The sequence below is a fragment of the Montipora foliosa genome, chromosome 5 (assembly GCF_036669935.1).
Source record: "Montipora foliosa isolate CH-2021 chromosome 5, ASM3666993v2, whole genome shotgun sequence".
Classification (NCBI taxonomy): Eukaryota; Metazoa; Cnidaria; class Anthozoa; order Scleractinia; family Acroporidae; genus Montipora; species Montipora foliosa.
Window position 1 is genome coordinate 4,192,827 of NC_090873.1, and position 14,284 is coordinate 4,207,110.

The following is a 14,284-nucleotide window of genomic DNA, read 5'->3' on the forward strand; positions in this document are numbered from 1 at the left end:
GTGGTGCTAGTTTTGATTTTCGCTCTCAGTCTTTTTAGATTGAAAAGGACCTTATCTAGTCGGTAGATGACTGCTACTGCTTCAAGAAGCTTGTCTTTAATCAGCTGAGAGACTGTTGGTATAAAGATGGAGAAGAGGGTGGGAGCAATCACGCAGCCTTGCTTAACGCCGGTTCGCACTTCAAACGGCTCACTGCTGGAACAGCTGTCCAGGACTCTTGCAACCATCATCATCATGAAGAAGTTTGAGAATGCACACTAAAAGGGCCTTCTATGAAACTCCTAACACGGAACATTTGGAAGCATCCCAAAACATTTTTATAAAAAAAAAATCAACAGAAAATAAAAATAAATAGCCCAAACAAGAAAAATTAACAAAGAAAGAAACATAAATTCGAATCATCGAAGTTATTTGTGGAAGAGCAAGATGATCGAATTCTAATTACTTCCAATCAAGTATTGTTTTCCTAGATTCAGATTCATCTCGCTCTTCAAGAAATAACTTCGATGATACGAATTTATGTTTCGTTTTGGGGCTATTTATTTTTATTGTCTGTTTATTCTTTTGATAAAAAATAATATAATTTTTTTCCTGTTTTGGGATGCTTCGAAATGTTCCGTGTTAGGAGTTTTAAAGAAGGCCTTTTCAGCGTGCGTAGCGGGCGCTGGAATAGGACACAAGGCATTTGGGAACGAGAGATTACCATCACGCGTCACCCATCACCGCGCACCTTCACTTTCGAGGTCAGAACGCTGATAAAAATTAAAATAGCCAGGTGAATAGTTAGAGCGAACCAACTTTTGTCGCATCTGTAAGCCAGTATTTGATTTATCTACCAAGAACATTTATGAAGGCAGAGCACCTATAAAAACAATTTGCAAGCCATGTTTCATCGATTACTAATCGACCGCTATTGGTATTTTGCGAAACAAGGTATCTAGAGAGGAAAGTTTTCAAAGGGAGGGCAAAATTCTCGAGCCATCTGAAAGCCAGTATTTGGTTTATCTAACAATATAATTGTCTAAGGCAGAGCGCCTATCAAAATAACTTGCGAGCCTTGTTTTGCCCGAATACCAATCGACGTACCGCTATTGGTATTTTGCGAAACAGGGGATCTAGCGAGTACAATAAGGAGGACGGCTACGGGAACGCCACATAACAATAGGTTTAATTAGCAAAAACAATAGTTCTGCACGCTCTTCACGTATACTTTATATTTCGAGACATTTTCTTCGCCGATCTTGTATTGACAACGACGTGAAATGATCAAATTTGAGGTCATATAGAGGACGAGAGCACCTGACGATAAAGTTTCAATTTTCTCTCTAAATGTCCACGCCGTTCTCACCAATTTTAATAGTGGAATGATGATTCACACGGCCCAAGCAGAGAGAAGTAGAGTAATAGCAAAATTATTACAGTAACAGGAAATAATATTTTTAGACAATGTTCTCGTAGGCGTCGTCGTCGTCATTGCTTAAGGTCCCTAATAATTGTTAGTGCCCGGCATCGTTCACTCTTGCGTATGTTATAAATTTCTTTTTGTTTTGTTTTGTTTCGTTTCGTTTCGTTTCGCGGAATACCGTAAGCCCGTCTATTCTTCGGCTGATTTCTCTGCATCAGTTACTCCATAAAATCCCACTCGTCTCGCTTTGGCGGAGAATCGTCTTCAATCGTCACGGTTGTTCCAATGATAGTATTTAATTTAACTCTTTCACTGCTGACTTTTCTACCGTCAGTACACCCCATAACTGCTGCATTTTTTCGCAACGTAAGACACCAGAGAAACCACTCTCAAAGAATGAACTATATCTTTCGTTCTATTGATGCTATTACGATAATATTTGCAGGACATATACAATACAAAATTTGCCTTAATATAATAAACCACACCAACCTCCTTCTTTGAGATCCTTTCAGCCCCACTCTCCGCATCCTTTGGAGGTTTAATTGATGAAAGCCAAAATGTAGTTTGGCGGTTGTCGCTTGAAGTTGAGGGGCATAATTATAATAAATGCAAGTCGTGCAATAATAACCTTCTTCTTATAGTCTGGGTTGGTGACCCTTCAACCGCTTCACTTCGCGTGACGTTACTCATCGTCATGAAAAGGAAAAACAGTGTGTGACATCGCCAACCAGTGTTAGAAGTAGGGTTGTCCACATTATGCTGACAATTTTCACTGTTATGCTGATTCTTTATGCTCAAAAAATCTTACTATTATGCTCAGAATTTTTTCCCCGGATCACTCAATTTTTTACCTAAAATAAAATACGATCGCTTGATATGATTATTGGGAGGATTATATAGACAACATATAGTGTAAGTATTCCCTTTATGTGATCATCTCTGGTTATACTGAAGCATGATGGAGGCTTCAATATAGTCCTCCATAGCAATGCTTGGTTGTCCCGAAAGACATTTTCTAGCAATGAGAAGACCCTCTCCGAGGCTGCAGCTGACGGTTGGATAAGCAAGATTTTCTTGCATGCTTTTGCCCAATTTGGAATCTCTTGTTCGTGAATCTCCCACCAGGTTACTGAACATTAATATCAGGATTGACATCAGTAGCCGCAGCAATGTAAGTTGGTAGTTCCCTTTGGAGGCCATCAATGCATGCATCATTGTTCAAGAAAGGAACTTTCCTTAATTGATCACTTAAAATTGCAGCAGTGGGCTGAATTTCTGCAATTTTAGTTGGGTTGAACAGGCGTGCAGCCTTGAATAATTCAACAGCTGGCTGTAACTGATCTCCATTATTCCAGCAAAAATTTAGATGCAAAGTTGAATACAGGCCATTGCATAGGCCTCTGACTGTCGCTGAAAAGCAATGTTTCCATTAGCTGCAATGTTTCTTATAACAGTACTGCAGTTTGGAAAGTGTAGATTTCTCATCTCTGCCTCCAACTTTCTTACTATCTGATATGCTTGCAAGGATAGAGAGCCATCACCTTCAAGCTGATATGTAGACTGAACAAATGGCTTCATGGCATCGACTGTAATTGCCAGCTCGACTTTGAGTAAGGCCAGCTTCTGTTGGTCATTCAATATATCCTGCAGTTTACGTGCAGTCACTTCTGGTATCTGACCTCCATTGACAAAGGCTGGTATATCACAAAAGAGGTCATGCACTTGCACCATCATCTCACACTTGGACCACCATCTGGTCTCTGAGTAGGACTTAAAGAACTGTCCAGTTGTTGCTTTGAAAGCATTTCTTGAGCGGGCACTGTGTGCAAAAAGGCTGACCCATGACTTCATGAACTTCTCAAGATTTGGTGTAGCCATCTTTTCACCAACATGATCAAGAGTATGACTGAAACAGCCAATGTCCACCAGGTTTGGGTACAAGATCCTCAGATGCCTTATTGCTACATTATTGACAGATGCACGATCCCTTGCAGCAGCAAGTAGAGAGCTAGGTGGAATGGAAAAGTCTACAGACAGAGTACTTAGTAGTTGGTGTGCTAACTCCTCCCCATTCAAAGGTTTTGTAACTAGAAGAAGCCGAATCAATCGCAATACATTCAGTAACAAATCGCAAAATAATATTCAGGGCCTCAGCAACATGGGTTGTCCCATCAAAAATGATACTCACATCCCTTCCTTCGATTTCTTCTTTTACTTTCTTCCTTTCATCTTTGGCAATAACATCTATAATGTCTGAAAGATGTCTACCCGTAGTCAGAGAAAATGCTTCCTCTTCTAGTAACTCCCGAAAGCAGTCAATCTTATTTAATGGAACTCCTGCTTTCATAAATGATCTTACAACCTTAACTCTGTAAACTCTGTGTGCAACAGATAAGCTCTCACCCTTCGGATGAAACTGATTATCATATTCCTCTAAACTCTTTGCAATGTCTCTCTCCCTTGCTTCCTTCTTTTCAAGGCGTTCTTTTCCAGAAGCATGCTTTGACGATTTCACATGATTCTCTATTATTGTCTTTTTGAGACCAATTTCTTCGCGACAAGCATTGCAAAACAGTTGACCATTTGACTTCGAAACGGTTACGTTTTCACCTGGAAACTCTGTAACTCTGGCAGAAGCTGTCACATTTTTTGGGTTAGACTTTGATTTAGGTGGATGAAAGCGTTTGACATGTTTCGGGAGATTGCATTGCACCTTCCTCTTCCTTGCTAGATCTGACGCTGTCGGGGATTTAAGTCTGTTTAGTATTGTGGGCGTAGCTGATGCCTCTCTCTCTCGACTCTCTTCCACTAGCACAACTTCATCTGCTGATAGTTCGGATGGTTCACCCAAATAGCCACTGGAAGTTGAAGAACTAGCGTAAGTAGCGTTGCCGTCTCCCGCCATTTTGGAAATTGGAATATAAATGAGTCCCAGACCCCCAGTTGCCCCACGTGGCCACGTCCGTTGGGGGCCCTAGTGTATACGTCTTGTCACGTATATTTCTCCACAGGAAATCAGGAATCCCAATTTCGAGATTGTACCTAACTTCGATGTATTTATTTATTTTCGATATTTTGACTGGCATAATGCTCGATGCTGATTCCTCACTATTATGCTCAAACTTTTGCCGACATAATGTGGACAACCCTTTTAGAAGGTCCAACGCAGCATTAATATTTGACCCGTGACATCGTGACTTCAAGTTCCAATATCACATTCTCCTACTGGGCATAATCATAACGAGTTATCCCGTACTGCAGATAGTAAAGGGTGATTTTAAATCAATTCCTATTCTCAAGATTTTGGGAACGTATATGCCGACCATGAACGTTGGCGATCCGGCCTTGTTGGCCCATTACATCTCCAATTTTAAGGCGAAACCGGACGATGTTTTTGTCGTATCGTATCCTAAGTCAGGTGAGCGCCTCGTTTGTTGGTTTCATTTTGACTTGAAGTTTGAACACAGAATGAATATGGATTAACTGTTCACACATTTGACCCGTGACAAGTCGTGACATCGTGACTTCAAGTTCCAATATCACATTCTCCTACTGGGCATAATCATGACGAGTTATCCCGTACTGCAGATAGTAAAGGGTGATTTTAAATCAATTCCTATTCTCAAGATTTTGGGAACGTATATGCCGACCATGAACGTTGGCGATCCCGGCGGCCTTATTGGCCCATTACATCTCCAATTTTAAGGCGAAACCGGACGATGTTTTTGTCGTATCGTATCCTAAGTCAGGTGAGCGCCTCGTTTGTTGGTTTCATTTTGACTTGAAGTTTGAACACAGAAATGAATATGGATTAACTGTTCACACATTTGACCCGTGACAGGTCGTGACATCGTGACTTCAAGTTCCAATATCACATTCTCCTACTGGGAATAATCATGACGAGTTATCCCGTACTGCAGATAGTAAAGGGTGATTTCAAATCAATTCCTATTCTCAAGATTTTGGGAACGTATATGCCGACCATGAACGTTGGCGATCCGGCCTTGTTGGCTCATTACATCTCCAATTTTAAGGCGAAACCGGACGATGTTTTTGTCGTATCGTATCCTAAGTCAGGTGAGCGCCTCGTTTGTTAGTTTCATTTTGACTTGAAGTTTGAACAACAGAAATGAATATGGATTAACTGTTCACACAAAAGATAACATTGGATAACACCTGCCGAAATCATATGTGCTAGCCTTTGTGGAGACACTCTCCTAGAGTCAAATGGATTGAGCATCCTTCAGGGGCCATATTTTAGGATCCGTAAGTTTTTAAATTTCCTACGTAGATTTTGCTCTGTCCTGGAGCATAGTTTGAGGATCTCCAGGCTTTAAATATGATTTTTATTCGAGAAACCCTCTAATTTCGTTGCGAAATTGGCATAAGACCTTGAAGTTCTGTAGTCAGTTGCATGGATAAGTGGCTGGGCGACTGCCGACATTCAAGTATGGCAGAAGCAAGCTATTAACAACCTGTTAGCTCCGAGTAGTGGACAACGTGGAAGCAGTCAACTAAAAGACCATAGGACTATAAGGACAGTACGATTTTCTACTAGAAGGGAGAAGGAGTCGTATGCTATAAAAAATGGGTCAAACCACTGCAACTTATTAAATATTCAAGCTGGCACATCTGGAATCAAAAGGGCGTGAGCACAACAACAAATGGGGGATAAAAAATCCAATTCTGGTGCAGGTGCGAGAGCTAATGTGAAAGAACAGCTATGATGTTTTGGCTGTGTCTGAGATCTGGCTCTATCTTATAAACTAACGAGACTAGATGTACTTTGCAAGTCCAGAGGAACTTCAGTCGGAAAACCAAGTGTCTCAAGGATATAACCAGGATATCTGAGTTGGGTTTCCATCAGTTGTGGATGCGGATACAATTATATTCTGGAACCACTTTAACTACTTTTAAGAGAACTTCTTATTACAAGGGTTGTCACTACAACACTGTATCACGAAACAGCAATGTTGTGGTACCAAATGAAACACTAATTACAGGGTGTAATTATTGCTACGTCTGGCCAATTAAAGTACTGCTTCCAGATTTCCCGCGTCTGAGCGTTTCAACAAAATGAGTATGCCGTGGTTGATTTTGATGCTTATGTCGAAGTTCGTTTTCACAAGCATAAGCTACTTATGCTTGTTCTTGTGCTTGCCTTTGTGCTTGCGTCGCTAGTGAAAACCAGGCTTTAAGCAGTTTTAAATCCAAAGCCAGGAGTCGTTTTTGGTAGTTTGTAACGGATTTATTCATTTATATATTTATAATGATTATTAGGTTACTCTCAATGGAAGTTTTATTACATAAAGTTGTAAATTATTGCGGAACCGCCCTCTGGGAGCAATAATAAAAGTTATTAATGTTATTTATTCCGTTTCAATTTACAACTGAGACTAACTCTCACTCTGCAAATACTTTTCGACCCCCCAACCTTCCCCCGTGAATAAAGCATTAACGTAAGGATTAGGATCTTAGAGTATTATTAATCGAATCTCATTAACTCCATTGCTCAAAAAGTACATTTTTTTCGGTACTTGACAAAACGTATCCCTCTTATTTTGTTGCGTCTTTTTCTACAGGAACAACATGGGTGCAAGAAATTGTCTGGCAGATTGTTAATGGAGGAAAGGTTAGCAAAGAAAAGATTGATTACCGTTTTCCATACTTAGAATGTGCCACAGCGGAAGACTCAAGGAAAACTGACTTCCAAGCTTTGCCGAGTCCTCGTCTCATTAAAAGCCATCTTCACGCCAGTGCTATTCCCAAAGGCTCTGGTGAGAACTCACGGTGTAAATACATTTACGTAGCACGCAATCCAAAGGATGTCGTAGTATCATATTTTCACTACGTCCAAAGTTTTGAACAAATGAATGATTTTCGTGCGCCGTGGGAATTCTATGTGGACTTATTCATAGAAGGAAATGGTGAGTTGAAGGTACTGGCTGTGTTTTTCACTCTTTCTTGCGGTTTTGCGGCAGAATTTCGAAGGGTGCATGAAGCTTGGCCAGTGCAGGCTGAAAGCGCATAGGGCCTCACTTATAGGTGCTTGCTCCAATACCGTGTCTGCAGAAAAGTATAAAAGGTTCCATCGATCGGTGTTAAGGGATTTGTTCATAGAAAAGTGATAAAAGAAACTGCTTGTGACAAAGCAATAACAAGAATTAATAAAACGAAAATAATTCACTTACTGGAAAATTATAGACGAACGATCGACGTTTCGGCCATATCACACGGCCTTCATCAGGAATCTGCCGAGTCAGCTTGGGTCGATCGTTCGTCTATAATTTTCCAGTGAGTGAATTATTTTCGTTTTATTATACTCTCAGCTGGATGACAAGAATTGCTAAGGACTTCCAATTCGCCAAATCGAGCAACTTTGTTACAGCATCGTTTAAAAGAAAACGCTTTGAGCAATGCTTAACTCGCCTAACTCGTAGGATAATGCCCTGAACATCAAACGATCATCACTGTTGCCACTCATACTCCATTGCATTATCATTTTTGAAACTTGCAGTGCCATATTCAAAATGGAATGACCACGTGTTAGATTGGTGGAAACACAGAAATGATCCCAATGTGCTGTTTCTCAAATATGAAGACTTAAAAAAGGTGAGCTTGTTAAATGCTGACTCAGCTAACCAACGAACAGTTCCAGCTAGCCCTTCAGTTCATCTACCATATGCTCTGTTTTTACTTTAAAAACTCATTAATAACTCATGATTGGAAAACTAAAGAAATGTTTTCTTAATATCTGTATATCTGATAGAGATTTCTCTTCATTAACATAAATGTTTCTTTCGATTTTCCCTGTTAAATGTTTTGAATCACCAAAAATACCTGGTGTACATTTACACTTAAATGCTGACGTTTAAATAAGGTTTCGCCTCGAGTTTGTAAATGTTATACTTATCTGACGCGAATTAATTGCTGGTTTTCACTCACGTGATCAACAGCCATGTTTTTCGACGAAAACAAAAGGAAGCGTTTGCATAATAATAGAGTTAAATTCCCGGGGGATTTGGTCGGGGCACCAACATGGCCGCCTTTTCTTTGTTTAGGGGCACCAACATGGCGGTCGTGACGTCATGTGAAAACCGAGAATAGCGCATATACTACTTCAAAAAACTCCATAATAATTCATTATCCTAATAGCTTATCAAAACACCGATAAAACGTCACGTGTATGAGATTTATATCCTGATAAAACACTCCTCCTTAGTATTCTTTTCATAAAGAATACTAGTATAAGGTATAGCTTGTTTTTCTTGTATGCTAATCCTCTCACAATTTGAACCATTGTTCTGAGTCCAGAGGAACACACTTTTCGTGGAATGTTTTTGAAGCCGTTGAAAAAACTCACAGCACGTGTTTTATCGGGTCTAAAAACACTGCTATTCTTCTTCTTCTTCTTAACAATAATAATGATAATGATAATGATAACGATAACGATAACGATAACGATAACGATAACGATAATGATAACGATAATATAAGAATAATCTAGGATCATCAGGAATCTCGGATCAAAGAAGTCTCGACAGGTCCATTCCCTTGGTTCCTTAGAGGAAGAGTTTCACGTCTCTGCGCATGGGCAAACTGTCACGTCAGCCAATAGCCCATTTCCGAGTTCACGTCTGCCTCCTCTTCAAAGCGAGTCTAAGTGCGAAGTTTTTGTGATGTTAATTAGTTCTACTTTACATATGAATGGAAACTAATTTTCATGAGAAAAACTTCGCACTTAGACTCGCTTTGAAGAGGAGGAAGATATGAACTGGGAAATGGCCTATTTAATTCCATTCTTATTGAAACAATCGAAAGCACTGATGCAGGAAACGGAAACAATGTTATAGTAGTGGAATTACTCATTGCGATTTACTGTTATGAACCTACCGCATGCGAATAGATTACTCGTACGTTATGACAACTCGTGCGAAGAATGAAGTGTTCGACCCGTACGATAAATTCGATTCAGTGTCAAAATTAAATTTGATATCTTGTGTAAACCCGCGGTATCTTCCACCAAATTTGGGCCTCAGTCATTCAGTGTACTTGCTTTAATATTTTCTGTGATTAATGAACACCATCTGGTTCAGAAACCGTAAAATTTACAACTGCTAGCGCCAAAGCTTGGACATGCGCAAAACCGTGAAACTGTCCTTTTAAGGAGGCCCGAAAGAGCTCGAATTCGCTCGAAAGGGTTTTTGCTGCGCGCACGCACGTAACCTACACACGCCATAACTAAGATACACGCGTCAGCTGAATGAATCAAATTTCTATCAAAACTAGCGCGCGCAACACACCGGAAGTCGAAATAGGCGCCCGAACCGGAAATAAATCTCGAAATTTTGCCCGGTGATCTATCTTGATTTTTGGCATGCACGTATCATTCACGATGGCACTTCAAATAAAAAAAGTTTCGCCTTTTTTCGATGTATCTTAGATTATACTAGATAACTTTTTGTCATACTCTCTAAGAAGTTAAAGAATTTAGGAAGATTTCCAACAAAGAAATAAAAATGGTAGGTCACCGAATTAGGTTTTCAGATAATATTCAAAAACTGAAATTTAGAGGGTCTTTTTTTGTGGACCTGGCGTGTTGCCATGGTAACTGATATGACGTCAAAAGTGCCCTTAAAGTATTACCAAACAATAGACTACCAATATTACCAAACCAGACTTGCGAGTAAGATTTCATACTATCTGCCTAAAGCGAGGACCAATTATGGCAAATTTAACATTCGTTTTTTTTGGAGCTAAAGTTTGGAATTCCATTGAAGAGTCATTAAAATCCAAGAGTCGTACCTGTTTCAAAATCCTCTTAAAGGAATCGCTTATCTCCAACTACTGACTGGCTCATTGATGTACTTTATTTTCCAGTTTTTGCGTGTGCACTTCCCCTTGTCTATTGTTATTTGTGTGTGCGCGTGTGTGCGTAACGTAAGTCGTGTCTATAGTTCTATGTTAATGTGGGGTATGTGCAAATTTTTTCCGCTTGGCCCAGCCACTTAGCTCGATTAGCTTAGCTATTTCTAAGCGACTGTGCTCTTTTCCTTTGTATTTTTTTTCTTTCTTGTATTTATGTTAACACTATGTAATTTCTGGGCACGAATAAAGATTGTTGTTGTTCGGTATCTTTCATCGTTTCACAAACACTATAGCAACGAAAAACCCTTTCGAGCGAGCCTCCTTAAATGATCATAAGAATGCAAGCATTTCCAAGCACATTTGCTTTTTGGATCCATTCAATTGATACCTCTCATCTCAGGTCTGCCAAATATTGTCAATACCTCTTTGTAACGGTTCCCAATCACAATTGACAACACCCTTGTAATCACTTTCCAAACCTTCCTCACTTCCCATGCTAGTTCTTTGTACTTGTCCTTATCCCCTCTTCCTTAATCCAAGCTCTAGAATCTAACGATATCGCTACGTCAATTAAACACACTTTGTCTATCTTATCCACAAGGACAATGTCGGTTTATCTTGTGTGTATCACTTTACCTGTTTGAATGCATAAAATCGCAGAGGAGCTTCACTCCATCATTGTCGCAAACTGCCTCTGCGCTCCGTATCATTATTCTGTATGTGGAATCCATACTTCTTGGCCCGACTCCAGTGATCATGAACTGCTGTCGCTACTCAGTCATTTTTCCCCTTTGTTTGCGCTATATTGTTGCATTCACCTCCCAGTTGTGTTATTGCTTAATCTTCATTATGGCACATCCTGCACAATGGCGATGACAGTGTGTTTCTCAAGCTTCGCTATCCTGCAGTTGGTGCGAATTGCTTAGTCCTGTGCAGTCATTAGCACAAGTTCAGCTATTGCCAACTCTCCAGGCCCGCGAACTCTTCTGTCTGCCTCACATGTTGCCCATGCATGGGATTCTCTTTCCATCCTTCGCGTCTTTTTGTTTCAAATTCACTCCACTCCTTTGCTGACACATCCTTTCCCTCTTTCACAACTGATTCACTGTTCCGATGATGTCATCGGCCGACCCGTCCATGTATTTGTTAAGCAAGACAAAAATATCTTGTGTATCTTTTATAGGATTTACTGTCTCATGTGCGCACGATTGCCGAGTTCCTAAAGAAACCGTTGTCAGATGAGCTTATCAATCGCATTGCTGAGCAGTGTACGTTCAAGGGAATGATGCAGAATTCTTTAAGTTTTAAATTTACTAGTGAAGACGACGACGGCATTGGTCAGATTCTCAGGAAAGGAGTTGTTGGCGATTGGAAGAATCACTTTACTCCAGAGATGAATGAGAGATTTGACAAAGAAGTGTTGGCAAAATTAAGTGGAAGTGGATTGGAGTTTGACTATGACTTATAGAGCATCATTAAAAACCGTTCAAGAGAATTTGAGAAGAAAATCCACCGCACGCAGTATTTTTAAGAAATTCGTTAAAATGAATGACATCACGTCATTCAGCATTTATGCATGTAGTTGTGAACGATTTTATTTGTATTGTGATCTTTGATTTTGTAATCCAGCCGGGCCAACACTTCTAGAGACTCTAGAGACGCAGATAACAATGATGCAATGTACAATTTACAATTGCCGGTGGAAAATAGATGGTTTTCAATCACGTGATGAGACGCCCATGTTGGTGCACAAAACAATAGCAAATTATGGCTCATGTTTTTCATTATAATAGAGTCAAATTCCCAAAAGACGTTTTTCTCTATTGTTCTCTGCACCAACATGGCTGCTGTGACGTTAGGTAAAAAACCATCTATTGAGCGTTTTCACTCACTTGACCAGCAGTCATATTGGATTTCCGAAACAAAAGAAAGTATTTGCACAAAAATAGAGTTCAATTCCCGGAGGATTAGTTTGGTACATCATCATGGCCGCCATTTCTTTGTTTTGGAACACCAACATGGCCGTCGTGACGTCATGAGAAAACGCTCTATAGAACGTTTTCAACCAACCTCTGGAGACACTAATAACAATAGTGAAATGTACGACTTCTGGTGGACGAACAAAAGAAGCTAATGAGAGATCTTTTGTTTTCGTCCACCAACAAGGAGGCGAAGACGAAATTTCAAGTTGTTCAAATAATGTAACTGGAGAAATTAAACAAGTTCTAGTTCTCTAGAATTGCATCATCTAGTGGATTTTTCTTTCTCTGTAAGACTTTTTGAGAGAGTTGCTCGGTGAAAGCGAAGGGGTTTTTCATTTTGTACGCTACTGTGATTGTGTTTATTAATAACGCAAGTACATACCTGCTTAACTGTCGCTCGTCAACACACTTTTTGTGGATATTTTTCTTTTAATTAGTAGAATGGCTTAAATAAGCGAAATAATTTACACAAGGTACACATTTGTATTAAAATCTCAACGATATCCTTGTGAAACGGTTGTTAAACGTTTTCTTACCTCAACTATTACTGCTCCACCAAGTCGCATTTCTTTCTATTTGTCATTGTTTGATGGCTGTTATCCCATAAAAATAAACCACTGTAAGGAGGTGGCATTTTAAACTGAGAAGCGATTACGTCGGTTCAGCTCGAAACTTCAGCCATGTTTATTTTCCTTGCAAAATGTTTACCACACATTCATTGACCTTATACGGTTAAAGAAACCAAATATGCTTCAACAGGCTTACCATATTTGTAGAGCATGATATAAAAGCTCATATGCAAACCAGGGGTCAATTTAATAAAACTTTTACACGTGTAATTTACAAGTGTAGCCATTGTTTTAGAGTCTGAGAACAATAGCTACACTTGTAAATTACACGTGTAAAAGTTTTATTAAATTGACCCTGGTTTAGCCAATCAAAAGTCTAGAATTTGGGCATCCAAGATGTTAGTTCTCCACGGCCTTTGCCCTGGTAGGCCTATGACCCGCTCGCTAGTGCGCATTATTCTTCATATGACAAAAAAAGAAAAGATTTGTGGAGGCAGTGTGGCTCAGTAGTTAGGGCGCTTATGTGAAGACGGATCCCAACTTAAGACCCGTTTTGACCACTCGTTGAATTTGATCCTCAGCTTCTTAGCTGCACTTGTAAATGGCCAACTGGTTTTCCTGTGGCCAGTTGGGTTGTTGGTGTTACATTGCAGCGTTTCATTGGTCAGTTACGCATGTATGAATGTATGAATGAATGATTGTTGATTCAAAATGTTTGCAGTAAAGTTGTGATCCATAGAAAAAGAAACGCGTTTGCTTATTTCTTTAATCGTGAATGTTTGCTCAACGTACCTCTCAAGCACGGTTGGCTCTAGTTATCTAACTTCTTTGTCTCTCACAATTCCTCTTCCTTAGTACTGTTTCGATTAATTGTTACCGAAAGGCATACAGCATCTTTCAGCACACGTCGAGTGTTTCGAGTAAAATTCACAAACTGATTGGTGACATGCAAGCGAAAAAGCAAGCGCAGTAGAGTATAATTCTATTCGTCTTTCGGTAGCGCATACGTGTACTTCTTGCATTTGCAACCACATCTGCGTTTGCGTCGTACGTGTGACATGGGCTGAACTATTGTGCCTACGGGATGACTGAACCAATTATAGGATCATAGTGTCCAGTGACAACAGAGTTTGTAGCAGGCCAGTTTCGAATTATATACAAACAACAGAACCGAGTCGCGGTTCAGGAGAAAAATTTGCATTTTTTGCTCAAAACACAGGAAAATGCAAATTATATCCCTTAACTCTTTTCTTTTGTTCTCACAGAATGCGAAACTAGCCTATTGAAAAGAAACGTAACTTATTATGAAAAATAGAAAAAAAATAGCTTCTGTTACTTGAACGCCGGTCCGGTATAAATGCAAAAAGGAAATGCGTTGTGTAGATTTCATTACCACAGTTTTTGTATTACAAATGGTAATTGTCCAGAAATACATCTACATCTACAACAAGCCTTTT

The 14,284-nt window shown here is 39.7% G+C and overlaps 1 protein-coding gene across 1 annotated transcript; it reads left to right on the forward strand.

Moving 5' to 3' along the window:
* The first annotated feature begins 5,277 nt into the window (after positions 1 to 5,277).
* Positions 5,278 to 12,761, forward strand: LOC138003426 (sulfotransferase 1C2-like). Its single transcript, XM_068849485.1, has 4 exons — positions 5,278 to 5,485; positions 6,991 to 7,335; positions 7,926 to 8,020; positions 11,460 to 12,761. Exons 1-4 carry the CDS (start codon positions 5,305 to 5,307, stop codon positions 11,742 to 11,744), a joined length of 906 nt encoding a protein of 301 aa, XP_068705586.1. The 5' UTR covers positions 5,278 to 5,304; the 3' UTR covers positions 11,745 to 12,761.
* The last annotated feature ends 1,523 nt before the right edge of the window (positions 12,762 to 14,284 follow it).

Excerpts from the sequence above, each read along its gene's own strand:
- LOC138003426 (XM_068849485.1), top strand. The coding sequence starts at position 5,305 with ATGACGAGTTATCCCGTACTGCAGATAGTAAAGGGTGATTTCAAATCA. Across the intron at positions 5,486-6,990 it reads CGTATCGTATCCTAAGTCAG|GAACAACATGGGTGCAAGAA; the intron begins GTGAGCGCCTCG and ends CTTTTTCTACAG. Across the intron at positions 7,336-7,925 it reads CTTATTCATAGAAGGAAATG|TGCCATATTCAAAATGGAAT; the intron begins GTGAGTTGAAGG and ends TGAAACTTGCAG.